Here is a 27,493-nt window from a genome sequence, read left to right on the forward strand (position 1 = left end):
AGACAGTGCCGTGGCCAAAAGGTGAAAATAGATGCCACGCTCTGCATCACTCAGGCGTCCAGAGAAGCAGTAGCTTTCACATGGAAAACTATGGGAAGAAAGCAAGTCCAATAAATATAGCCCTGCTGCTGCTGCATGCCTACAGCAGGAATATGATGGGCCTGTCTGACCCATCACACATACATGCATGTGTGCGTGCATGTGTATATGTGTGCATGAGTTATGTACATGTGTTTGTGTGTGCACATGTGTGTATGTACATGTGCATATGTATGTGTGTATACGTATGTGTGCATGTATGTGTGTATATGTATTGTGTATGTGTGTATGTATGTGTATATGTACATGTGCGTATGTATGTGTATGTGTGTATGTGTATGTGCATGTGTGTATATGTGTGTATATGTGTGCACATGTGTATGTGTGTGTACGTGCATGTGTGTATGTGTGTATGTATGTGTATATGTACATGTGCGTATGTATGTGTATGTGTGTATGTGTATGTGCATGTGTGTATATGTGTGTATATGTGTGCATGAGTTGTGTATGTGTGTGCATGAGTTATGTACATGTGCATATGTATGTGTGTATACGTATGTGTGCATGTATGTGTGTATGTACATGTGCATATGTATGTGTATGTGTGTATGTGTATGTGCATGTGTGTATATGTGTGTATATGTGTGCACATGTGTATGTGTGTGTACGTGCATGTGTGTATGTGTGTATGTATGTGTATATGTACATGTGCGTATGTATGTGTATGTGTGTATGTGTATGTGCATGTGTGTATATGTGTGTATATGTGTGCATGAGTTGTGTATGTGTGTGCATGAGTTATGTACATGTGCATATGTATGTGTGTATACGTATGTGTGCATGTATGTGTGTATGTACATGTGCATATGTATGTGTATGTGTGTATGTGTATGTGCATGTGTGTATATGTGTGTATATGTGTGCACATGTGTATGTGTGTACGTGCATGTGTGTATGTGTATATGTATGTGTATATGTACATGTGTGTATGTGTATGTGCATGTGTATATGTATGCATATATGTGTGCATGTGTGTGCATATATATGTGTATATGTATGTGTGTGCATGTGTGTGCATGTGTGTATACATGTGTGTATGTGCGTATGTGTGTGTCTATGTATGTGTGTATGAACATGCATGTATATGTATGCAAGTTTGTGTGTATGTTTATGATTGTGTACATGTGTGTGTATGTGTGTGTGCGTATGTGTGTATGTGTGTATGCACATGTACGTGCATGTGTGTGCATTGCGTGTGTATGCCATATGCATGTGTGTACTTCCTTTGTCATTCTTCACTAGAGGCAGGGTCTATCACTAATCTTGGAGTTCACCAATACATCACAACCTGGCCGACAAGCCACAGAGATCCTCCTGCCTCTACCTTCCCAGCCTGGGATTACAGTGCACTGTGTGGGATTACATCACTCTTCCCAGCTTTATACATAGGTTCCGGGGATCAAACTCAGGTCCTTGTCCTTTCATGGAAAGCATCCTAACCTCTTTTCTGATTATTTTGCAGAGTCCTGCAGTAAGTATAGAATGTCCCTTGGTTGAGTGTCTGTCTCATGTTCAGCCCTGGAAGTGGCAAGGTACAGTGATGTGTCATCCTTGTCCTGCTAAAGCCCCACATGTATTCTGGTCACCAATGCCAAAAGAGAGTGGTAAGGAAGCTATGGGCTCAGCTGCCAGATCACCTGGGCACAATCCAGACTCCATCATGCTTCCTGGCTGTGTGATGACTTGGTTTCCCATGATGTGCCTCTGTTCTCTCCTCAACCAAAAAAAAAAAAAAAAAGTTTGCCCATCCCAGGAAAGGAGGCACAAGAAAAGCTCAAGAAAGACTAGAATGTTTCTGATCAGTCAACTGCTTAAGTCCCCCAACTCCACTGTGTCCCTTGGCTCCGGGACGTCAGCTTCTAATACCTCTCCTTGTCCTTCCCAAGCCCCTTGAGCTTGTTTTTCATTTTTAAACCATTACTTAATTAATTAGTGAGTGTGCATGTTCATGATGGAGGTGAACCTGCCACAGCGCATGAGTAAAGACAGGAGGTGACTTCACAGAGGAGAATTTCTTCCTTCACACCCACTCCAGTTCTGAGGATCGACGACCTGAGGATCTGAGGACCCGGGTCTCCATGTTTGTGCAGTAAGTGTCTTTATACCCACTGACCTCTTGACCTGTCTGAGATAACTGTCTCTCCTTTGACTTCTCTGTTCTCTCAAGACAAAAACCATGAGTCCTTTGTATCTTTGCCCTGTTACTCCCTGTTCTCCTAACCACATATATATTATATATTGTGTATTATGTGTTGTGTATATACGTGTATATGTGTATGTGTATATATGGTATATGTGATATATATGTCATATATGATATATGTCATATGTGGGTCATATATATCATATGCATGATATATGTGTGTGAGATATATGTATATGTGTAATTTGTTGTATATGATATGTTATATATGATATATGTGTGTGATATATACCATATATCTGTGATATATGAGAGAGATGTATATATATGTGTGTGTGTGAGCATATATATGTGTGTGTGTATATATATATACACATATATATGTACATATATATATATATATAGTTCCCTAAATGATCCTAAATGATCCTGAAACTCCTGCAGTCCCCTCCCACTGAAATGTCCCTTCATATCTTCTCTATCTTACTCACCCTTGGCAAACCTGTGTGCCTCCTCTTCCTGAGTGCTCCCCTTCTGAATTCCCACTTGTCCTTTGTCCTCTTATCCTGTGTCTTAGTGGCCTGCTGCACCACCCCACTGCAGAGAGAACTCCTTACCCACCTTGTCCTCAGCGGGGGCTCCCCTAAGCCTATACCTGTTTGTCTTACACCTGCCCCAGTGCCCAGACCCCACTCCTGTTCCAAGATCCCAATAAAGCAGAATGGAAGAGAAAGCCTTTTCAGATGGATGCCCAGGGCTGGGAGAGAACTGAAGATAGGAAGAGAGGGCATGAGGGTCAAGAAGGGCCTGAAGCATTGGAGATGTGGCCGAGGACTACTAGTCTCTTCCTAGCAAGGGTCCAGAAGAGGATTTCTGGGCGGTAGGTGTTATAAAGAGTAGCGTATCAGAAATGCATTGAGATTATGTTCAGGAACACTGGTGGGGCGTTCCAGGAGCTGCAGCAGTAGAATTACAAGGTGGAGACTAGCCTGGGATACGTAGTGAGATCCTGTCAAAACATCAACAAAAATACTAATTGCACAGTAAGAAAAACATTTTTTTCTATTTTTTTTCAGACTCCTGATTCTCAAGGAAAGAGATCTCAATCCCCTTAGCAGCCTCCCCACCTGTCAATCATCCCAGCTAGTCCTTAGCAGCCTCCCCACCTGTCAATCACCCCAGCCAATAAAATCAAGCCCACCTTGAACTCAGATCCTGCAGGAAGCAACAACATCTATTTAGACACGTCTGCCACATCGGTTTCTATGAGTGACAACTGATTTTCACTTTTTTCCTGTAGTAATGTAGGATTCCCTCTACATATATGCCTCTTGGAATAAAAAGCAAGCCAGTTTCCCAAAATGAGTAAGGTAAATATTTAAGTAGGTGGTGCAGGACATGTTAATTAAAATAGACTGAGTAGGTGGAACTGAATGTTAACAGCCTTTTTGCAAGCCTAACACACAGGACATCCTGAGGCCAAGGCTCAAGCAGAGTCTGAACACTCTCTTTGCTTCTCCATGGTTCTCCATGGTTCTAAATCTCTATTCACATCCCTGCCTATCTCTGTGAGAAACACCCAGGACCTGACCTCCGTGTGATCTGAGGCCCAGACCCACTCCCAGCTTTGACACAGACACACTGATATCACCAGCTGTGTTGGGATGGAAACCCTAAGTCCCAGGGCTTGGAGGATGGGTTGGGCCACCTTGGGTAGGCAGCTTTCAGGGGAAGCAACTGCTTCCGGAACCCTGTTTTGAACGAATGCATTCTTCTAGATTTAGTTTGGCTTGACTTAGCTCAGGTTGACTGGGCTTAACTTGATTTTGTTCTGTTGTAGGGTCTCACTCTTGTAGCTGATCTTTAGTTCATGATTCTCCTGCTTCAGACTTCAAAGTTCTAGGCTTACAGGCATCTGCTTGCTTTCCCTGAAGGTCACACCCATCTGGACCTACCTGGATCCTCTGTCTGGATCCAGAAATCCCTAAGCATTCCCTCCCATCTGAGTTCAAAGCATGCACAGGCCTTTCCCCTGTGTCTGGATCATCTCTGCATGTGGCTCCAATTCCTCTACCTCTGAGGTGGAGTCCTCCCCACTGAGCCTCTGAGGCAGTGTGGTGGAGACAACAGTAGCTTGCCAGTGAGGCAAGCCTGGGCCACCAGCAGTCTCATGTTCCTTATCCTTGTGGCTTCGACTTCAGTTTCCCCATAGAAACTCTGTCCTTGCATACAGAGTTGCCAGGAACATAAACACAGTGCAAGGTGGGGAAGTCCCAGTGTGAAAGCCCAGTGGTCCATGTGTGTGCAGCCTTTCCCCTCCCCTTCCTCCCATTATCTCTTCTTCCTATTCTCTCCCCCTACCACTGCCAACTCTCCCATCCCATCTACCCTTCTCTCCACCTCCACCTTCCATCCCATCCTTTTTCCTCCCCGTTCTCCTTCGCCTCTCCACATCTGGATCTACTTCCAACCCAAGGAGGAGCCAACCAAGCTGGGTATCATGAGCCAGATGTGAATGGGTGCTACAGTTTTGTACCATCTTCTCCTTTCTTCCAGCTTTGCCTTGCATGGGAAAGGCAGTGCCGTAGCTGAGGAAGCTGACTGCCCCGGACTGAATAAGAGACCACTTCCTGGCTGCGTGACCTGGATCATTCTTTTACCCTCTCAGAGCTCCCTCCAACCCCTACTTCCCACTCCTCCCAGTAATGAATGAGGAAAATATCTCCTATAGCTCAGGATACCCTGCCTCAGGTCCCTATAAAAACAAATCCTGTCTCTCTCATCCATGAAAATTCTAGCACATCTTGGGACATTATCCTGATTGTGAGCGACACTGAGTATGCTTTTTTCCCTTACTCTTGGGCCATCTGGATGACCTGGATTTAACCCTCTTGCTGATTATTAACCCATCCCTTTAGCCAATTGGGCCCTCAGGGCAGTCTCCCAAGTACAGTCCCAGCCCTCAGAGCACTGACGAAGCTAAATAGAAGAGATTCAAGGACCGGAGAGTCGGAGAGGAGAATCCTGAATGAGTTCTACCTGTGAGGTGTCAGGGGATAGGGTCCCTACTCAGTTGCATGGGAACTTAAGAGAAGAGAAGGCCACAGAAGCCTGCTTGTCTCCAACCACTTGAGCTTTCTGGCCCCCACTTTCTTCCCACCACTATATTTTCTTGAGCTCAGGTTGGGCCAGAAAGTCCTGAGTCATCATGAAGCTGGATGCTGACTGAAGGAACACAAGCGTGACTCACAGACTCCTCTCCTGGCTCACGGGCCCACCCGTTCATGATCCACCTATGTACATGGGCACTTTGGGTTGGTGCATCGCTGGAGGTGCCTACATGTATCTTTCAACGGTGACTCTTTCTCATTGAATAGTCACCTGCCACCACCCCATCTAGCCAGATCCCACCAGACTAAGGTGCCCTGATGCCCTGAGCCTAAAACCTGAGTCTCCCCTCTCAGAACCAGCTTCCCCATGGTAAGTTTTGGGTGTATCTTTCCTTGACCATCTACTGTGTTCTTCGCATTGTACTGAGACTGAGTATAAAATGATGAACAAGCCCCAGTCAGTAAAGCATCTGTCCCACAAACATAAGAACCTGAGTTCGGATCCCACACAAAAAGCCAGGTTTGGCAGAACACTTCTATATTCCTACTGCTGGGGAGCAGGGGCAAAAGGATTCCTATCCAGTCTGGCCAAATGGGTGAGACTTGATAGATGTTTTAAAAGTAAGTAGAGAGCAATTGAAGAAGAAACCCTACTTTGACCTCTGGCCTACATGTGTGTACACATGCAAGTGTGCCTTCACACACATGCGCACATACATGTGGACACATATACACATATAGCACACACATACACATACACACACACACACACACACACACACACACACACACACCAATGATAAGCAAGCCCTGTCTTTTTGAGTAACTGTAGGACAAAGCAAACTTCTCATCCAGCAAACATAAAACTCAAAAGTGAAATAAATGTCGTGGGTGACTGAATGGCGAGCTTAGAGGAAGCCTGTGGGTGTTCTAAGGGATCTGGAGCAGTCACTTGAGAGCCACCACGCTTGAGTGAGGGGTGAGCAAGAGTGAGCAAGCAAGAACGATAGATGAGGAGTGGGGATTTAGCTCAGTGGTAGAGCGCTTGCCTAGCAAGCGCAAGGCCCTGGGTTCGCTCCCCAGCTCCAAAAAAAAAAAAAAAAAAGAAAAGAAAAGAAAAAAAAAGAACGATAGATGACCCTCGCCCTGAGAGAGGGACCAAATGTCCTAGTGTGAAAACAGGAAAGTGGTCACCAATCAGACAACCTGCAGGGCTAAAGTACAGCTTCATGCGAGGCTTAGACGAGCTATGGAATGACTGCTGGGCTCAGCTCCAGCACGCCACAATACATTATACTGAGTCTGTGACAATGGGCATGCTTCCGCCCTTCCTCTTGGTCCATTTGGATGATATGAGTGTCAGGCGTCTTGTTTATGACTAGGACATCCTTCTAGTGCACTTACACCCCGCTTAAGACCAAGAGCTTGGGTCAAAGTGGGTGCCGTTGAGGGCACATAGTCCCTACCTCAAGGAACCCGAAGACTGGGTGTAGCAAGGTTCAGAGTCTAAGACTTGGAGCAGCATGGTCTCCCTTAGAAGGGGAGAGCACAGGAGAGGTGTTCTCCATCCACTACCACAGCCCGTTCTGCATTCAGAGTATCAGAGTACGTGAAGAAAGTAGCTCCTCCCACATTACATTCAAGGGGTGTGGAGCCACAGCCCTCATTTAGCTAGCCCCGGACTCTGAGAGGCAACCTCTCATGCTTCCACCAGGCGGTGCTATCGAGTCACTTTTCTGCTCTGTTTCAGTGGTGGGGCCAGAGCCCAGGTCTCCAGTGGGTGCTGCAGCCTTTCAGGCCCGTGAGTAAGAGAACTAGTCATTAGTAGAAATCTGTTGTTGGCTCGACCTTTCCCTCTGAATGTGGTGGTGAAAATCAGGAGAGGAGGGTGTCCAGGCGAGACCCCAGAAGTACTGTGATGTCTGTCTGCCCTTTGTTCCTCAAGCCCCTGGAATCCGAGCCCACTGCTTAATGCCACCCCCGCCCCATTCTGAGATTGCTTATAGCCAAGTGCCCTCGAGCAAGTCTGCCTTTTCCCTGTATTCCTTCCAACCGCAGTGGCAGCCGTCCAAGCAAGGACAGAGGGTGCTCCCCCATTACGCTAGCGCTAAGAAACTCATGCTCTCAGAATCCTCCAAAGCCGGTTCCACAGGGGAGAAATCAAATGTCACAGGTAGGGTGATGCCGGGAGATCTGCAAGTAGCATTCTGAGCTTCCTTCTCCATCACTGAGTGTAGCTGCGCTTTGCTTTCAGTCCAACCCAGATGACCCCCTCAAGTGTGAACCACTCCCTATATTCTATGTCACACTTGACAGGAAGCTCATTGCCCTGATGGGCACCCTGATATCTCTCCTCCCTACGGATCCAGTCCTTTTCCCAAGATGCACTTCTTCCGATAATGCTCACCCCAGCTCAATCTTGCAGAATACCACGACTCAGATAAAAAAAAAATTATCCCAGAGTTTCAAAGTCATAGACCAGTCATGGCTTTCCTGTCATGTAGGTAGGGACAAGGGACACTAGCAACACTTCATTCCTTTCACTAATAATAAATAACTCGTCTTGAGCTGCCACAGATCGCCGAGATTAGTTACAGGACAGCGTTCAAGTCGTCAGCATTGTATACTGAAGATACTTCTCCTCCATTTAGGGAAGAGGAAGGTGTGTTCTCTATCCTGCCCCAGTTCTCCAAGTCTGGTGAAAATGGGAACCCAGGACTGAAACCCAGGATTCGCAAGTCCAAGGTTTTAGCCCCCTTGTCCAAATTGTCTTTCTTCATTCGCCCGCATTCGACTCTAACTAGTTTCCATCACCCAGCCAAATGAACAAGCTATTGGAACTGATACAGAGCTAGTCAACTCTTTCCTAGCCCCGGGGACAGCAAGCCCTCCCCACCCCTGGCATCTCTGACATGCACCCAGATAAAGCTCCTCCCCTTCCTACTCCTTAGTCAACCACAAAAAAAAAAAAAAAAAAAAAAAGCAAAACTCACTCCTCCTCCAAGCAGAGGCTGCTAATGCCCTCACTATTGAGCCCACTCTGGCCTTAAACTCACAACAGTCCTCCTGGATCCACCTCCCTCGTGCTGGCTTGCATGTGTGGCCCACCAAGCTCAGAGGTCAGCCTGGCTCTTAAGGTGTAATTTACTCATTAGATTTGTATGTCAATCACAAGACCCAGGTTATATCATCCTTATTCTACAAATGAGAAAACTGAGAGCTAAGATCTCCAAGGTCACTAAAACAGAACAAGGCCAAGGTTAGAAACCAGTTAGCCAATTCTGGAAGCCTCTAGAAATGCTCTTGTCATGAACGGTACCCAGCATTGCTAACACAACCTTGCCTTGAGCCTGCATACTCCAGGTACTATGCTAGACAATGTTCTTACTGACTGTGCTTCCAGTCAACATCTGCAAGACCGGGAGACAGGACTATCATCATCCCTATTTTATAGATATGGAAACTGAGGCTTAGAGAGAGGATCATCCACACCTTCTAAACCAGTGGTTCTCAATGTGGAGGTTGCAATCACTTTGGGGTCAAGTGACTTCTTCACAGGGGTCACCTAAGACCGGCAGAAAACACAGGTATTTCCAATACAATTCATAGCAGTGCCAAAAGTACAGTTGTGAAGCAGTAATGAGAATAATGTTATGGTTGGGAGTCACCACAACATGAAGGACAGTGTTAAAGGGTCCCAGCATTAGGAAGGTTGAGAACCACTGCTCTTTTTTTTTTTTTTTTTTTTTTTTGGTTCTTTTTTTCGGAGCTGGGGACCGAACCCAGGGCCTTGGGCTTCCTAAGCAAGCGCTCTACCACTGAGCTAAATCCCCAACCCCGAGAACCACTGCTCTTAATTGACCTAGAATAGACTCAATTCTAGACAGTCCAGATCAGGGAGATATCACCACCAACAGAGCATGAGTTCTTACTTGGGGTTCACAGAGTATTAGGGTACTAGTGAACCCCATAACATTGCACACAAAGTTTTCTACTCATCTAGAGATGAGATATATAGAAAACTGTATAAATCCTGATACAGAGTCTTCTTAAAGGATCACAAAACTATTAGGAATCCTTAACCTAAGGCCAGTGAGATGGCTTAGCACGTAGACGTGATTCTCAGACCCGAAAACCTGAGTTCAATAACCCAAACCCACAGTGGAGGAAGGGAACCAACTCCCCAAAGTTGTCCTCTGATCTCCACATACACATGCACCCACACATGTATCATGCACACGCAACAACAACAACAGTAACAGCAACAATAATAATAATAATTTTATTTTTAAAGAATCCTTCACCTCGCACACTGTCTGGCACCTAAAAGCACCCCATATCTGGTGAATGTGTGGGCAAATGAATAAATGAAGAACTACACCTCTGTCCTCAGAGGTCCCATGACCTGGTACACACATTTACCTATATCTTCTGAGGTGGTGAAACCAGACCTGGGACCTGAGCCAAGCCCGCCCCCGAGCCCTTTCTCCCAGTCCCAGAGGCCAGAGCCAGGTGCTCTTCTGAGCTCCAAGGCAACTCTTCCCACATCCCTCCCACACCCACTCCTGACAATGACCAGAGAGACAGTGATTGTGCAACTCAGAAAAAGAAGCTTTATTGCTTGCCAGGACGAGGGTCAAGCAGGGGGTGAAGCATGTAGGGACAATGCAGGGGCTCTTCCAACAGTATCTGCATCGACGCAGGAGCCCCTCAAGCCTGAGCAGCATCTAGCAGCCTTAGTTCTTGGTGCGCAGGACCTGCTCGTGGGTGGAGACCACCTTGCCATCGTGCACATCCATGACCTTGGTGCGGATCTGGCGGTTGGTGGAGGTCACTGGAGGAAGTGAGAGAGAAGGCATTAGTGAGGCGGTCAGATGGAGTATTCTAAAGTCGAGAGAGAAGCCAAGAAGCTGAGGAGTAAGCTGACTCCTGCTGCCCTCTGTCCCATTTGCTATTTCACTGCTGCCTCATGTCCAGTCTGTGTCCTCAGACTGGAGCACTCAGTTGGTGCTGTCCAACTAGACCCAAGGCCATTAGAAGGTCCGACTAAACCCAAACCCTTCAAAAATAGAGGGAATGCTATGCGGTGCTCTCCGTGGTGCTGATTTTCATCACTGTGGAATTTACCCAAACACCCATTGGAGGAACAAGGTTAAGGTCACCAGTCTTAAAACTCTGAGGAGAGGGGTTGGGGATTTAGCTCAGCGGTAGAGCACTTGCCTAGCAAGCGCAAGGCCCTGGGTTCAGTCCCCAGCTCCGGAAAAAAAAAAAAAAAAAACTCTGAGGAGAGTTAGAGAGTGTGGTAGTTGTTGTTGTTGTTGGTTGGTTGGTTGGTTTGGTTTGGTTTGGTTTTTAAGGGACTCATAGAGGGTACTGAGTAAGAACAATTGGCTTAAGCCCCAAGAAAATTCTAATCCCCGGGCCCAAGTTTGATGTGGAGGAGAGGCTTACCATCTCTGGATGATTGAGAGCCAGAGGAGAATTGAGACGATGAGGAGAATTGGGCAGATGAAAGGCTGCAAAAACGGAAAATGGCAGAACTATTAGACATCTGAGGACATTTGTAAAGGGCAGGGGCATGAAATAAAGGGTAGCCCAGGCACTCACTGAGCATCCTCGCCCTCCAGCAGACGGCGGTAGGTGGCGATCTCCTGCTCCAGCCGAGTCTTCACATCCAGCAGGATCTTGTACTCCTGATTCTGCTGCTCCATCTCGCAGCGCAGCTGAGCCAGCTGCTCCTCCACGCTGCCGATCATCTCCTGGATCTGGGCCAGCTGCATGCAGTAACGGCCTTTGGTCTCCTCCAGGTTATTCTCCAGGGATGCTTTCTGTGAAAGAGAGAAGTAGGGCAATGGATCACTGAGAATGGCCATGCCCCTGCCGTGAGTCCAAGGCCAACCCTTACGTGCAACGCCATCCCTACCATGCTGAGCTGGGACTGCAGCTCGATCTCCAGGTTCTGCATCGTGCGCCGGAGCTCGGAGATCTCGCTCTTGCCGCTCTGCACCAGTTCGCTGTTGGTGGCCACCTCGCGGTTCAGCTCCTCTGTCTGTGAAAAAGAGAGCACCATTCACACCAGAAAGCCCTGGAAGGCAGGTACTCTGCAGTCCTTCCTGTCCAAGTGACACCCACCTTGGTGAAGAACCAATCTTCGGCATCCTTGCGGTTCTTCTCTGCCATCTTCTCATACTGATCCCGCATCTCGTTCAGGATGCGGCTCAGGTCCACACCAGGGGCCGCATCCATCTCCACGTTGACGTCCCCGCCCACCTGGCCTCTCATGGAAGCCATTTCCTGCAGAGACAGAAAAGGTCCCATAGTCAAGAGCCACGTGGCTGGCAGGGCTTTCCAGCAAGAGGTGATTCCATCTGCTATTCCGTTGCTTCTTAAATTGGCTTTTCCACTTTTCCCTCACCTCCTCGTGGTTCTTCTTCAGGTAGGCCAGCTCTTCCTTGAGGCTCTCAATCTGCATCTCCAGGTCAGCTCTGGCCAGGGTCAGCTCATCCAGCACCCGGCGTAGGCCATTGATGTCAGACTCCACATTTATGCGCAGGCTCTGCTCTGTCTCAAACCTGGAATGATTCAAGAGAAAAGTAATGAGCTATGCACCCAGACACACTGAGAGCTTTGTTCTTTTCCTTTACACATGATTCCCAGAGTTGGCACCCGGGGTGTTGTGAGAAGACAGTGCCCATTGGTTGCTTAGGTTTGAACATTCCTAGGGTCCAGAGAATAAGGAAATCCACCCTTAGTCATGCGCCTGAAAGAGACACTTCCAGTTTCCCAGACAATAAGGCTCAAGGCCTGATCCTGGCTGTGGATCAGAATCTCCTAAGTCACCAGTTACAAATAACTGAACCCAGATCCAACAGTGGAGCCCAACAGTCTTCTAGTTTACAAGCACCTCAGGGGATTCTCCCCATACAAACCAACCCTGGTTAGAAAGCACTGATCCAAGATGCCCCGCCCTACACATTGGAGGCTCTGAGCAACCACAGCGCAAACTCACTTGGTACGGAAGTCATCAGCCGCCAGGCGGGCATTGTCAATCTGCAGGAGGACATTGGCATTGTCCACAGTGGCTGCCAGGATCTGTAGAATGGAAAAACCAGGGGTCATCAGTTAAACATATCTGTAGGCAGACATCACCAAAGCCTGCACTAGCTTTCCTTTCTTGCTCTTGCTTGATTGAATCCGGTTCTTCTCATCTCCTGAGCCTTTGTTTACCACAGCAGCCTGAGAGGCGACCCCACACAGTCAGCTTCAACCCAGGACTTTGACTCCTGCTCAACAGAAAAACTGCAAATAGTTATGGCACCGGGGCTCAAAAACTCCAGAATTCAGATCTTATTACTATCACTCACCTGTAAAGCCTGACAGGGGTCTCGGGGTTTTAAAGTCCCCCTAAGGCTCCCTACAGAGCCTTCATTGTCTGGATCCTCCTCTCGGTACAGATCAACCCTCTGCAGACACATGCATTCCTTTCTAAGCCCATGGGGCATGGACCTCAGGTGGGACTTTCCCAAAATACAAAACCTAACTTGCCCAGAGGATTAGAAAAGAGGAAACCTGAGAAGAAGAAAGAAAAAAAAAAAGACAGAAGAATCCCTGAACCTAATCTCCATAACTTATGCGAGGCACAAGAGCCAAGGAGATTTAACAGGAGGAAGAAGAGGGGCTTTGGAAGCACAACCCCACCAGACTCCCTTCAGTTTGGAGTAAACATACTGGCCATGATTAGTTGTGGGTGTGGATTTTCTATGTCTACCTGGTTATAGGGAGAGGCTATCTGGTGCCAAAGCTCATGGGCGGCGGCAGCCTCAGCCCAGACTAACAAACTAATGAGCGGTTTGGGTGTCTAGCTTGGTGGGTCCCGTTACAGCCTCACTCCTCCCTTCTGCTGGAGAAGTAACTGCCTCCCATAGCAGAAGGTGAGCCAGCTGCACTCTAGTCTCAGCTCTGCACCCCCTCTTGATCTTAAGCAAGTCACGGCACCTCTCAAAGCTTCAACTTCTTCCTCTGCAAAATGTTACAGGCAGAAACCATTGGTCTCGTGCGAGCTACGGATTGGAGCCCATAAGAGCATGTGGGAAGGCCAGGAAGCAACACCATCTTCTCCCTGATCAGTCCTATTGGGGGATGTTCAGGGCCTCGGAGAGAGAAGTTTGGAACTAGAGACTGTCCTGTCTAGGAGTCTAGAGATGATCTGAAGCCTTGGATTGGCAAGCCCTGCTGTCCATTTGACCCACCTTGCTCTTCAGGTCCTCGATGGTCTTGAAGTAGGGGCTGTAGTCTTTGATCTCAGTGGGGCGCTGCCTCTGGTACCAGTCACGGATCTTCACCTCCAGGTCACTGTTGGCCTCTTCCAGGGCACGCACCTTATCCAGGTAGGTGGCCAAGCGGTCATTGAGGTTCTGCATGGTCACTTTCTCACTGCCAACCAGGAGCCCATCGCCAAGACCACCACCAAATCCACTACCAATACCACCACCAAATCCACCACCAATACCACCACCAAATCCACCACCAATACCACCACCAAGTCCTCCACCAATACCACCACCAATTCCTCCACCAAATCCACCACCAAAACTGCTGCTGCTGAAGCCCCCACCATAGCCACTTCCAACCGCATAGGCTCCCGCAGAGGAGAAACGAGACATGCCCCCGTAGGTGCTGGGAGCCCGGCAGGATCCTCCAGCCAGGACGGAGGACATGCGGCTAGAGCCACCACCGATGCCACAGGAGCCCTTCATGGAGCTGGAGGAGGTGAACTGACGGCTGCAGGTGGCCATGGCTTTGAGAGAGGTGAGCAAGTGAACAAGTGAGTGGGCAGAGAGAAGAGAGAGCTGCTCAGGTAAGTTAGAAAGGGACGATAGTGCTTTATACTGATGAGGAGGGGGCGGGCCTGGCGTATTCCATTCCCCCTGGCTTTCATCACTCCCAGACCAGCGCCAACTCCTGATCAGATCCCTCCTCTCCTCCGCCTCATCATGTCTGTCATATTTTACTGGAAACTCATTGTTTGAAGTGTTTTGGGCATTCTCGTCCCGCCAGGCATGATTCATCAGGGGAGGGGTGGGCCTGCAGGCTACACTTTCCCATGAGGCTCTGGGAGCCACAGCCCTTAGGAACCCACACTCTGGGCTCAACTAGGATGACAGAGTAGGGCCTTACCACACCATAAACCTGCTGACCTGTTAGTTCCCATTAAATGGGTGGGAGAGTCCTTTATTACATGTAGGAGAAGACCACCAGAGGGGGAGACGGGAATGTAACTGGAGGTACATCAGCATGGACACCCTCAGCAGTATCAGCTAAGGACTGACCATCTGTCACATCCTCAGCCATCCAGTTGGCTCAGAGTCCAGGGCGCTCCCCCTGAGCCCTGGGTACAGACTCTAATATTCACCATACACCTACACACAGGTCTGTGCCATTAGCTATTATGTCACCAAAGGTCACAGAGACACAGCCAGAGACACTGAACAAAGGCACATAGTCAGGTACTTCTCAGAGCCCTAATTTGCTCTCCTGAAAAGTGGGAGCAAAGAGCACCCACCCATTGTTTCTACTGCAGAGAGCTCCGAGGCCCCAATGAGACAATGCTGTTAAATTGTTGTCAACTTTGTGCGGCATGAAGTCTGGACCTCAAAGCAGGTAAGGACCCATGCCTGAAAGAGAGATTTGTTTGTCTGTTCCTTTGTTTGTTCCCAGCCCCGTATGACCCCTCACATGCCAAGACAGCTGAGATGGGAGGCAGAGGGCTGACTCAGACACCTTTACTTGATCCACCACAGAGCTCACCCAAGGCATGTGTGGGAGGAATGCAGGCCCCTGGGAATAAGGCAGGACTGTACCATGGGATAGCCAAAGTGGACAAGAGGGTTTCTGACTTCTGAGTCCCTGCGGACCAGAGGACAGCTCTAAGAGCCCAGTAATTCTGCTTCAGAGGCTTGCATTACAAGCCTCAGCTGTTCCCAGAACACCCACTTCCTGCCCCACACACCCTCTGCCAGCCCCTCAGCTCCACGGACCCCTGCAGGCATGTTGGGAGGAATGTGGTCGTGTCTGGGACTGCCTGGCACGTCCTATCTTCCCAGACAGGCCCCAACAGCCCCTGCCGAGGCTCCTGCCCTGTTCTTGGTATCAACTGCTCCCAGAAAGGACGTAGCACCTTAGATAGCCAACCCCACCTGACCCTGCCTGCGACCAAAGCAGAAATCAACACCCTCCCCCAAACAGGGCTTAAAAGCTCAGATGACAATGCTAAAATGGACTCTTGAGGCTGAGAGCTCCCCCAAATTCTGCCTCTCTAAGGACTAGCAAGGATATGAGTAACCTGGGGCCCCACCCGGCTCCACCCACCCCTAACAGACACTTCTAATCTCCTTCCAGAGAATATTCTCCCCAACCCTGGCCCAGCCCTGCAATTTCCCCGGTACTAAGCAGAGGGGATTTGGGTTGAGCGAGAGACTTCTGTTAGAAACTGTGTTGCTATTGGGTAAGGTAAGAGGAGGGGGTATCCTTCCTGGAGAAAAGGACAGCATCCAGGGAGATCCACAGGCAGGAGCAGAGTGAGGAGTTCAACTCCAGCTTCTTTAGTGACCTAACACCCTGAACCAAGGAAAGCCCTGCTTCCTGTCAGTCAGTGAGACTCCAAGCAGCCTTCTTCCCAGTGTTCCTTCTCCTCCACCAACCTACCTCTCCCCGTCCTCCTCTTTTCCTACCCCTCTACTCCTCCATTCTCTCATCCCTCTGCTCCTCCTCCTCCTTCTCCTCTGGTCTTCCTCCGTACACTGCTTTTCTTCCTCCTCTCTCCCTTGCCCCTCCACCTTAGCCAAGGGGAACATAAAGATGGTAGGAAATGAATGTCAGATAAACACATACGGTCTAAAGGGGAGGCCTTTGCCAGTCAGCACTCCCCACCGTAGACGGAATCCCCAAGGCCAACATTCCAGACTCCATGGTCAAAGAGCTGCCCAAGGCCCAGCCAATAGGGCAATAGGAACAAGGCAGCACACTCCTGTCCCCTTGGTGTGGATGAGGAGTATTTTCAAGACATGTAGTCTCTGGGGCAGCAAAGGTTAATAGGTTAGAATGGGGATCAAACAGGCATCTCTGTCTGATGGGACCTTGCATACCCCTACCTCCTGTAAGCATGTTTTCTGTGAACACCACATCTCCCTCTCTTCTACCTGTCTAAGAACAAGGAGGGAAGGAGGGGCCTGGGCAGCCCGCACTCTGTGGTTAGTGAATCTCCTACACCTCCCTGTGGTGGGGAGATCTATGCCAACCCAAACAGGTGAAGGGACTGGGCTAGGCAGCCCCCACACAGCGTCATTGTGTGCTGAGGTCTGGGTGGAGCTAAGGAGTTGCATCTTCAGGGAGGAGGAGCTAGGGCTGAGGAGAGAGACCCAGCCTTGGTGGAGAAGCCCACAGGTGAGTGGGAGAGATGCTGGAAGAGACCACCCCTGCCTTTGGAAGTTTGTTACCTAAAAAGACAAGAGAAGACCTTCAAAGTTGCCTTAGAGAGGAGCGAGCCTGAGAAAACTGAGTCCAGTCTGCCTGCTTCTCAGGACTGCCCGTCCCGAGTCTTCAAACTCAACAACTTCAACAACACACGCCTGCTTGTGTCCCCCCAACAGTTCTGGGAGCCAGATGCCCCAGAGAAGATGGAAGATCCATACTCTATCTGAAGACTCTAAGGAAAGATCCTTCCTGGCCTCCACCAGCTCCTGGTGTCTTCTGGAGTCTCTGGGTTTAGGGCAAAACTCCAAACTCTTCCTTTGTCTCACCACAGCCTGACTGTGCACCTTTTTCTGCCTCTTAAGTCCCATTTATTGGATCTAGTGACCCCATCCCCCCATCCAGTGTGACTTCGTCTCTGTCCTTATCTGTCCTACAGAGACCCTACTGTGGGAAGAAGCTACACAAACCCTCTCCACTGTGTTGCAGACTGGGTGCTGGTAGCCAGCTGTGGAGGTGGCAGGGAAAACTTGGCAAAGTAATCTTGGCAGGAATAGTTATGATAAGAGGTGGGCAGGGACAGTCGGGAGGTTTCTGGAGAAAGCAGCTTTGAGCTGTGCCAGTTGGGGTGCAGGGGCCGGAGGGGGGTGGAGAGAGGCAAAGCAGCAGGGAGATGCAGGCAGCTCAGTAGTGGCTCCAGACTTCCCACCCCACCTTTAGCTTCCTCACAAACTCTAAGATAGAGGGTGCATTTTAGTTTTTATTTGGTTTGGGGTTTGGTTTGGTTTGGTTTTCGTTTTGTTTTGTTTTGTTTAGTTTGGTTTGTTGTTTTGTTTTGTTTTGGACCAAGAACTCCCTATGTAGCCCAGGTTGACCCCAAATTTGTAATTTCTACCTCTCTACTCCTTACCTCCCAGTGCTGGGATCACAAACCTTTGCCACCATGCCTGGCAATTTTTTATTTTTTTTTATTTTAAAATAATTTAGATTCTCAGGAGATTTTTCATGAAAGAAAGCATTTGGTCACGTTTGGTGGTGCATGCCTGTAATTCTAGTTCTTGGAAGATGGAGGCAGGGAAATCATCCTCAAGACCATTATCAGCCACACAGTAAGTCTGAGGCCAGACCAGGCTACATAAGACTCTGTCTCTTTAATAACGATGATAATGATAATAATACAAATAACAACAAATTTTAAAAGTTCAAGAAAAGAGTTCAGAGAATACATTGTACCTTTCAACCAGCTTCCCTTAACATGAACACATCACAGGAGCACTGTGTAGTTTTCAAAGACAGTGAGTTAGCGCTGACACAGATCATGTCATTAATCAAGCACAGACATTCCTGTAATCTTCCTGGCTTTCCAACATGGCTCCTCCTCTGCTACAGATCATAGCTGTAGATCCCACGCTACATTCCCTCATTCCATCCCCTGTGACTCCTCGGATCCAGGGCAGTTCCTCTACCTTCCCTGTTTTCCACCACCTTGACACCTTTGAACAGGATTGATTGACTGGCTATCTGGTATACCTCAGTTCCAGTTTTCCTGCTCTCTCATGGCCAGACAAGTGCATTGCCAAGGAACCCACACAAATGATGTTGCATCTTTCCAAGCATCTTCCTAGGTCAGAGAGGACAGGTATGTCACCGTGTCTTGTTGCTGATGAGTTGACCAAGTACAGAGGCTAAGACCTTGGGTTGGGATTCTCTACCTCTTTCTATTTTGACCAAGAAGGGACCTGGAGACTACGTACAAGTTTGATTTCACCTTCGTCTTTGACTCTCTAACTCATGGCTCCATCAATGGAGGTAACTACTACCTATCACCTCTAGAATATGATTTGTTCTGGACTCCCTAAAGAGCTGCAGCTCCAGGAGAGGCCAGGGGAAGCAGAAGGTCCATGCCTAGGGAAAGGATTTTTTTAGTTCCCTCCTCTATACCCCAAGTTAAACTGGGTGTCCTAGAACTGTCTTGCTGCCCACTCTAGAACCCTGTTTGATGGCTTCCTTTGGACAAATACTGCATGTTTCTCTTTTTGGTTTGTGTGTCAGAGAGAGAGAGAGAGAGAGAGAGAGAGAGAGAGAGAGAGAGAGAGAGGAAGGGTAAGAGGTATTGGCATTGGGAGGTTTGATTATCTTGCTTGTTTGCTTGCTAGCTTGTGTCAAGCTCTAACTATGTAGCCAGACTGGCTTTGAAGTCACAGTGATCCTCCAGCCTCAGTTTCTCCTTAGTTTGGGGATTATAGACATGCTATTGTGTCTGGCCCAAGCATTTCCCTCAATCTGTTTTCTCAAGTTTTTTGGGGCCTGGGGGGCTTCCAACCTTCGGGAAAGAAATGAGCAGCAGGGTCTTCCCTGGCCACAGGTAAGGAATACAATCCCCAATCTCAAACTTGACTTCTCTATTTTTTCTAATAAAAGAACCTTTTTTTTCTCTTTCATGCCCCTCCCTGCCAAGCCTCAGAGAGAAGTCACCTAGCACTCCGGGGAAGCTGGAACCTAAGTAACCTCAGAAGCCAGAGAAGAGCAGCAGTTGGTCCTGAACAGGCTAGCAGGCAGGGCTGTAGGCAGGGAGAAGCCTGATGTACTTCCCAAAGCCTAGAGTCCCCTTTGCCCCAGAGTGCTCTGCCATTGGCTGGTTGTTGGTCTCCTAGGCCAGCCTGACCATCCGGGTCACCTGTCCTTGTAAGAATCTGGCCTGTCTATATTTAATCCTCATTTGTCAAGGACAGGTTCCCTTGACATGAAGGTCCCCAAGAGACACAACCTCAACCTCAGCTCTAGAGTCTAGAGCAATGGTTCTCAACCTTCCTAATACAGTCCTTCATGTCATGGTGACCCTCAACCATAAAATTATGTTGCTGCTACTTTATAAGTGTAATTTTGCTACTGTTCTGAACTGTAATGTAAATATCTAATACGCAGGATATCTGATACATGACTCCCCCACGAAGGGGTCATGACCCACAGATTGAGAACCACTGGTCTAGACAAGGGCCTTGTGCTTGCTAGGCAAGCACTCTACCACTGAGCTAAATCCCCAACCCCTAGACCAACTTCTTAAATTTACAGATAGGAATATAAAGTTCATAGAGATAATGAGACATGTCCAAAGCACACAGATGCTCCTACTTCAAAAACAAAAAGCATTTAGCAATGCCACAAGGATCTGGGACAGGCAGAATATATACAAGGTGCTATGCCTGCACCCCAAGATCATATCCAGGTTAAGTCCATTGGTGGTCAGATGACTAAGACCCAACAATTCACTAACCACCTTGGTTTCCAGCACAGGGAACATGCAGCTTTCATTCTCCAGCCCATTACCCATGATGCTCCACTGTGATGCTCATCACAAGCACCTACATTCCCAGCATCTGCCTTCATTTCTACACTTGTCCTCTCTCCGTTTCCAAATCCCTCACATCCCTTAGGACCAAACCTCTGCTCCACACAGCTTTGGAATATTGAGCAGATGCTCGTAAAGGACCGAAGGACAGAGGGTGGAGGGTGAGGTCTCAAGGAAGAAGAGAAGAAAAGGGAGTATAGATAAAACGGATGGTAAATAAAAGAGCAAGTGGATGGATGGGTGCATGGGTGCATGGGTGCATGGGTGCATGGGTGCATGGGTGCATGGGTGCATGGGTGCATGGATGAATGGATAGATGGATAGATGGATGTTCAAATAGAAGGATGGGGGTGGGCAGATGGATGAATAAGTGAAATGAAACAAAATGGAGGGATGAGATGGGGAATCTAGGGGATTAGCTCAGTAGTAGAATGCTTGCCCAGCATGTGTAAGGCTCTGGTTTGATCAGGGGTGTGGAGGAGGCAGGGAGCACTAGAATAAGTAAATGAATGAAACTAGGATGCATGGGTGGATGCATGGTTGGGTGTGTGGGTAGATGCATGGGTGGATGCATGAGTGGATGCATGGGTGGATGCATAATGGGTGCATAGATGGATGTATGGGAGAATGTGTGGCTGAATATGTAGATGCATGAGTGCATGTGTGGGTGAGTGCATGGATGGATGGACAGACAGACGGACAGCAGATAGGTGGCTTGAGGGTGAGCAAAAGGCAGTGCTGAGAAAGGGCAGTCTGCCTAACCCAGGGCAGGGAGAGTAAGTTTCCTTGCTGATGCTTGAGGACCATCAGGATCCCAAACCAACAGAGAATGTGAAGAATGGCATCCCACTGCTCAGGGAAGCTCCTGAGCAGAGCAAAAGAGACAAGGACCCGGTGGAAACTACCAGCAGCTGAGCCTGGCTGCAGTTCTCAGCTTGGGGCTGCCCTGCCTGATAAAACTGAAAGCAGAGACTGGAGATCAAGAAGGTAGTGAGGCTCTCAGTGTCCAACCTCACAGCACTGGGACTCTCCCTTGGGGTTCAAAAAAGTGGTGCTATTGTGTTGTTGACAAAGGCCACCATGGTGTCCCCACAGAGCATGCCTGAAGGGAACAAACAGAAAGGAAAACGCAAAGAAGACTTGCCATTATCCAGATAAGGGATAGTGGTGGCTCAGACCTGTCTTCTCCCAATAGGGCTTAACCTGGTTACCTGAACCCCTCTCCACTGCCCTTATTCTTCCCTTCCCCACTCCACCCCACCCACCCCATGACCTGAGCCCTCCTACAGTTCACCTGGATTCCTTAAAGAGCTGCAGAAGTGCTTTGCCCAGTAGGTACTTAACACGGTAATTCACTGTAATCACTCAGGTCTAATGAGGGAACCCCATTCTTTGCCACTGAAGCACACTGATGGTGGGGAATGAACAAGATTTCTCTGTTCTGCGGACTGAAGGGAGGTCAGAGTTGGGAAGCTGCCAAGTTGAGTAGGTGGCACACAGAAGGCTTCTTGAAAAGAGAATCTTGACTCAGGGTCGGAAAGCAGGAAGAACTCTGGAGGGTGGAGCAGGGAGGGCATTCCCAGCCAGGGGTGGGGCTGTGGGAACTCTAGCACCACAAGGTGAGTTGCTAGAGAGTCAGGGTCAAAATGGCTGTGTCAGGAGTCCTGAGTCACCAGGACTGAAGGACAGGAACGAAGTAGCAGAAGCCACCCCAGTAGTTCTACCTGAATGGGGAAAATTAAAAGAGTGTTTTCCAGCAGTCAGAAGTTTGAGAGCAGGTCAATGTCTCAGATGCACAGTCCATCTGCCCCCCAGGATGAGGGAGGCTGCTTGGAACTCTGAACAGAATAGGGTTTCCACAGTCAGGAAGGCTGGGTTCAAGGCTGGGTACTGAAGGTCAGTTTTGGGGAAACTCAAATCAAGATACCCAAATGTTTGAATATCAATAAAGTCAGTTGTACGTCAGAAAATGTTTAACAACCAGTTACCTAGGAAAGAAATGGAATCTATACCTTGATCATACATTTATTGCAAATTAGATTCATGGAAGAGGTGGATGCTGTCACTTTATTCTGCCCAGCTTATCTATCATACCTTCCCAAACTTGCACAACTTATGACTACAGCTACCAAATGCAGCGCTGACCTGAATGCCAGTGGAAATGTATCATTTGTCAAGAACCTGGGTGAGGAGGCTGGAGAGATGGTTCAGAGATTGAGAGCCATGGCTGCTCTTCCAGAGGACACAGGTTTGATTCCCAGCATCTACGTGGCAGATCACAAGTAGATGTAACTCCTGTCCTGGGGGAACTGGTGCCCTCCCTGGCCTCTGCAAGCCCCATGCACATATGTGGTGCAGATATACATGCAGGCAAACACACATACACATATAAAAAATTTTAAAATACTCTTTTATGCATAATCAGAATTATTTTGAATAATGAAAAATAATTGTTCTGAAGTTTTTATTTTTCACAACTTAATGACAACAGATATGACACTCTTCTAAGATCTGTTTTCAATAAGCCAGGCGTGCTGGCATGACTATACCCCTAGCATTTGGGAGGTAGAAGATAAGGAGTTCAAGGTTATCCTCAGCTACATACTGAGTTCCAGGCTAGCCTGGACTACATGAGACCCTGTCTTAAAAAACAGCAAAACAGAGCAAAAAGCAATAATAATTTTCATTATTACACATTCCCAGCCAATTCTTAAGTCCAGAAAATAAAATAATAACTCAAACCCGTTTGTACTGTTTGTTCTTTTAGCTGTGTTAATTTGGTGTACAGGGAAGAGACGTACAGTAACATCCCATTATATAACACGACAACATGATATTTACAGATAAAATAGTCAGAAGCACAAATATTAGTAAAATAAATTAGAAGTGGTACGTTTAAAGTATTTACTCCCTTTGTTTTAGTATATTTTACTTAGCTTTTGCCTACATAATTTAATTGTTAGCACTGACCATGTTTAGCAGCCAGTTCAAAAAATCCCCAGAGACTTAACCCTGACTCTGAACGGTCAGAATAAGCCAGCTACAGCAGGTCAAGGAGCCTTGAATCTCAGACCACAGAGAGGCTAAGAGGGGAGTGCATCACAAGCAAAGCAACTCTGCCACTAAGTAAAATAAAGGGAAGGTACAGGCGACAGGAGGAAGAAGAGTTGGTGGCCTTAGTGATAAGGTAAGATAGGCTAGGTGAGAGGAAGCAGAAATCACCCAGCCTTCACCAGATACACCAAGCACTGTCTGCCCCCAAGGATCCCCATGGGAGCCAGGGGTGTGTGGGGGGTCCTCCTTGATGCTTTGAAATTAGCCTGTCTTGTTCAAAGGCCTTCTATTAGTTTCCTCCTCCGTCATTATGCACTGGTGATCCCCCTGCTGTCACACCCAGGGTACATCCGTCCTTCAGTTATCCTAGTGTGGGTGAGTCTTGGTGCCCTGAGGCTTTCTTTACATCTTTACTTAGCCCATAAAGAAAATGCACGTGAAAGAACTAGTGATAGTGTTACGGGACATATGGTTGGTACCGGTGATGGTGGTGAAGGTAGTGAGCATGGTGGTGGTGATAGTGGGGATAGTGGTGATAGTGATGGTGGTGGATATGGTGATGGTGGCGGTAGTGGTGGTGATAGTGGTGATGGTGATGGTGGTGGTGATAGTGATGGTGGCAGTAGTGGTGGGGATGGTAGGGATGGGATGTTGCGGATGATGGTGATTTTGGTGCAGGTGACGGTGGTGGTGGTGATGGTGTCAGTGGTAGTACTGGTAATGGTGGTGATGAGGTTGGGCTGAAGGGATCGTGATGGTGATGATAACGGTAATAGAGTCAGACAGGTGGGATTGATGGGGGGATACTGGATAGTGGTAGGAGTAATAGGGAAAGGAGATACCATACTGAAGGTTCAAGCCTTCGGATGGGCAAAGCCAACCCAACCGACACAGCTCCTCTTGGGGCTAGCTTAGAGGAGAAACTTCTTGCTCTCGTGGGATCTCTCTCCCAACACTCAAAAGGCTTCACCATGACTATGTCTCAACATCCTCACCCCTTCTCACTCTCGGAGCCATACCAGGAGGTGGGTGGGAGGAACCGGGAAGCCAGCCCAGGAAGATCAGCTTCACAGGCTTTTGTTCCACCACCAAGAACCAACTAAATTTACAATCTTCTTGTGGCCATCCCCGCAGACGAGGCAGACAGTAGCCACAATTTAGGCCTTTGTGAGCTCCAGTGCCCAGCCCCCACCACTATGCCCAGAGGAGGAGTGGGAGAGAGATGATCCACCAAGGCCAGGCTGTTGAGAAAGAGTTCAGCCGCCGTGGGCACTGCCCACCCCCGCACGCCGGAGGCACCTGAAGCAGGAGGACAAAGAGCACCTTATCTGTGCGTCGCTGTGAGGAAGACTTTCCCTACAGCTAGGGCGGTACCTGATTTATCACTGTAACCCCAATCTACACCTAGCCCAGCGCACCACCTGCTGGGAAGCAGCCTGTAGTGGACTCGATCTGGATTCACGCGGCTGCTTCTAGAGCACAGCTACAACCCTAATCAAGTCAAGCGAAACCAGGGACCAGTTTACCTGAGGTCTTTTCTGTCACCCCCACCTACCAGTCTGGAACTCTAGGCTAAGTTGCTCCGCCTCTTGGAGCCTCAGTTTCCCCCACCTGGAACATGGGACGAATCAGGCTCATGTGAGTTGGCATGGAGACTTGACCGTGCCGACAGGGAAGAGGTGCTTGCTCCAGCTCAGCATTAAATGCCAGCACACAGATGCCTATCTGGAGCCTTGCTGCAAGACTCAAATGAGGCAATAATGGGTGGGAGCATCTGAGAAACCGTCAAGACAGAGAGCGAAGGGGTAAGCAAGGGCTTCCTTTGGCCACCATTGCAGCCTTGAATCCCTAGCCCTAACCCTTTAGGTTTTAATACCAGAAATGTACAGGTAAGAAAACAGACTCCAAGAGGTACAGGATCTGCCATGTTCACACTCAGGGTCCAAGCTCACGATGGCCTCGCTCACCCCGACTGTTCCACACCACCTTCTGCAAGGTCTACATTCCAGCCTCAGCCTTATTTTCTTCCCTGGGTTATCGTTTTTAAGTCGTATGATTATCTTATTTGAGCACAACACAAACTAAAAACTGACTCTATTGACAGGGCCAGGACTGGAGAGATGGCTGAGCAGTTAAGAGTCCTTACTGTTGGGCTGGAGAGATGGCTCGGTGGTTAAGAGCACTGACTGCTCTTCCGGAGGTCCTGAGTTCGATTCCCAGCAACCACATGGTGGCTCACAACCATCTGTAAAGGGATCCGATGCCCTCTTCTGGTCTGAAGACAGCTACAGTGTACTTGTATACATAAAATAAATAAATAAATCTTTAAAAAAAAAAAGTCGGGGTTGGGGATTTAGCTCAGTGGTAGAGCGCTTGCCTAGCAAGCGCGCAAGGTCCTGGGTTCGGTCCCCAGCTCCGAAAAAAAGAAAAAAATAAAGAGGACCCAAGTTCAGTTCAGTTCAAGTTCAGTTCCCAGCATCCACTTGTCAGCTTACAACTCCTTGTAACTAGGGTTCTAAGGAGTTCAACACTCTTCTGTCTTCCACTGGTGCACGCTTACGTACTCAGATACAGACACATTCACACACAGAGATTTTATAATGAATATTTTTAAATTGGGAAACCAGAATATTAGCTCAGGCAAACTGCTTTTGGTTTTGGTTTTGGTTTTGGTTTCGGTTGGTTTTTTTGTTTGTTTGTTTGTTTGGTTGGTTGGTTGGTTGGTTGGTTGGTTGGTTGGTTGGTTGGTTGGATAACTGGTTTGGGTTTGGTGTTTTGTTTTATTTCTGTTCTGAGGTACTAAGGACTGAAGCAAGAGCCTTGTATATGCTAAGCAAATACTGCACTCGGTGTTTGATTGGGTTTTGGAACCAGAGTTTCACTGCGTAGCCCAAACAAGCTAATAAGCTTCATTAATGCACACACACATACACACACACCATAAAAAAGAAAACAGAAAAGAGAAAGAAATTAATTAATTTTTTTTGAAAACTAAAGCATTGGCTAGTGAGGCAGGATGATACACATCTCTAATCTCAAAACTTAAGAGGTAGGTGCAGGAGGCCCAGGAGTTCAAGGTCATTCTCAGCTGGACAAAGTCTGAGGCTAGCCTTGACTCCATGGCACCCTGTCCCCAAAAATACTAAAGACAGAAAAGACATCAGTTTCCTAACTTAAACAGGCTGCAAAGGTGGGGATGGTGGTTCGTGTAATTCCAGCATTTGAGAGGCAGAAGTACGAGAATCTTGAGTTTAAGGCCAGTTTGGGCTACACAGTAAAACCCTGACTAAAAACAAACACACAGGGGGAGGGAAGGGGAGGGGAGGAAAAAACACCAAGCAAATACTGGGTATAGTGTCTGCTCAGCATGCATGAACCTCTCAGTTCAATCCTCAACACCCCTAAACCAAAAATAAAGTAAAAACACCAAACCAACCCAATGAACCAAGCAAACAACTTGGAGTTGGAGTGATCCTCCTGCCTCAACCTCGTGGATAGCTGGGGTGCTGGGGGTACCACAGCTCCTGGCTCATACATTCTTTGGCACTGATGTTTTTCTATTAATTTTTTACAATAATTTATTTAATGTATATGAGGATAAGGTAGCTGTCTTCAGACACCCCAGAAAAGGGCATCAGATCCCATTACAGATGGTTGTGAGCCACCCTGTGGTGGCTGGGAATTGAACTCAGGACCTCTGGGAAAGCAGCCAATTCTCTTAACTGCTGAGCCATCTCTCCAGCCCACCCCACCCTTCTTCATTAATTTAACATTAACGGAAGCGCTTGTGCAATTTGAAAAATCATCTTCCATACATATCATGTATAAGGCAGGTAGAAAATAGCCTAAGGGAATCTAAAACTCTGGGCTTCAAGAGGTAGAGAAGTGTTTTTCTTATATTTTCTATTTTACCACAGAGAAACGAAGGAGAGGAAAGCGTCATCCACTTTATGTGTAACAATTTAATAATAGGAGGAAGAATAAGGACCCTTGTGGCCAGATGTGTCAACGAGAGGTAAAATCAGAAAGGAAGTCTCCAGAAGTGCTGGTATATTTGCCTGTCACCACTTTATCTGCATAAGATCCCCATCAGACACATTCAACTATTGGGAGAAGAGATACATAGCAACACAGATAACACAGTAGAGGAAGGGCCAGGTCAGGAACTCCATCCCCTCCCACCCCAGGGCTCAAAAGAGCATTTGTCTTCTACTGTATCAGCTTCTCCCCGTGGAGGCTGCCCTGTGCCCAAGTAATGAACCTCCCCAC

The 27,493-nt window shown here is 48.0% G+C and overlaps 1 protein-coding gene across 1 annotated transcript; it reads right to left on the reverse strand.

Moving 5' to 3' along the window:
* Positions 1–9,942: 9,942 nt before the first annotated feature.
* Positions 9,943–14,211, reverse strand: Krt14 (keratin 14). Its single transcript, NM_001008751.2, has 8 exons — positions 13,602–14,211; positions 12,362–12,444; positions 11,768–11,924; positions 11,485–11,646; positions 11,276–11,401; positions 10,960–11,180; positions 10,804–10,868; positions 9,943–10,186 (listed from the first exon to the last, which is right to left on the reverse strand). The coding sequence occupies exons 1-8, from the start codon at positions 14,145–14,147 to the stop codon at positions 10,089–10,091; spliced, it is 1,458 nt and encodes a 485-aa protein (NP_001008751.1). The 5' UTR covers positions 14,148–14,211; the 3' UTR covers positions 9,943–10,088.
* Positions 14,212–27,493: the final 13,282 nt, after the last annotated feature.

Source organism: Rattus norvegicus, chromosome 10 (genome assembly GCF_036323735.1).
Source record: "Rattus norvegicus strain BN/NHsdMcwi chromosome 10, GRCr8, whole genome shotgun sequence".
Classification (NCBI taxonomy): Eukaryota; Metazoa; Chordata; class Mammalia; order Rodentia; family Muridae; genus Rattus; species Rattus norvegicus.

Bases quoted from the DNA above. Each gene is read 5' to 3' on its own strand.
- Krt14 (NM_001008751.2), bottom strand. From the start codon at position 14,147: ATGGCCACCTGCAGCCGTCAGTTCACCTCCTCCAGCTCCATGAAGGGC. The intron at 11,647-11,767 runs GTGAGGGAAAAG...CTGTCTCTGCAG, and splicing joins TGAAGAAGAACCACGAGGAG to GAAATGGCTTCCATGAGAGG. The intron at 10,187-10,803 runs GTAAGCCTCTCC...CACTTCCTCCAG, and splicing joins CTCTCAATCATCCAGAGATG to TGACCTCCACCAACCGCCAG.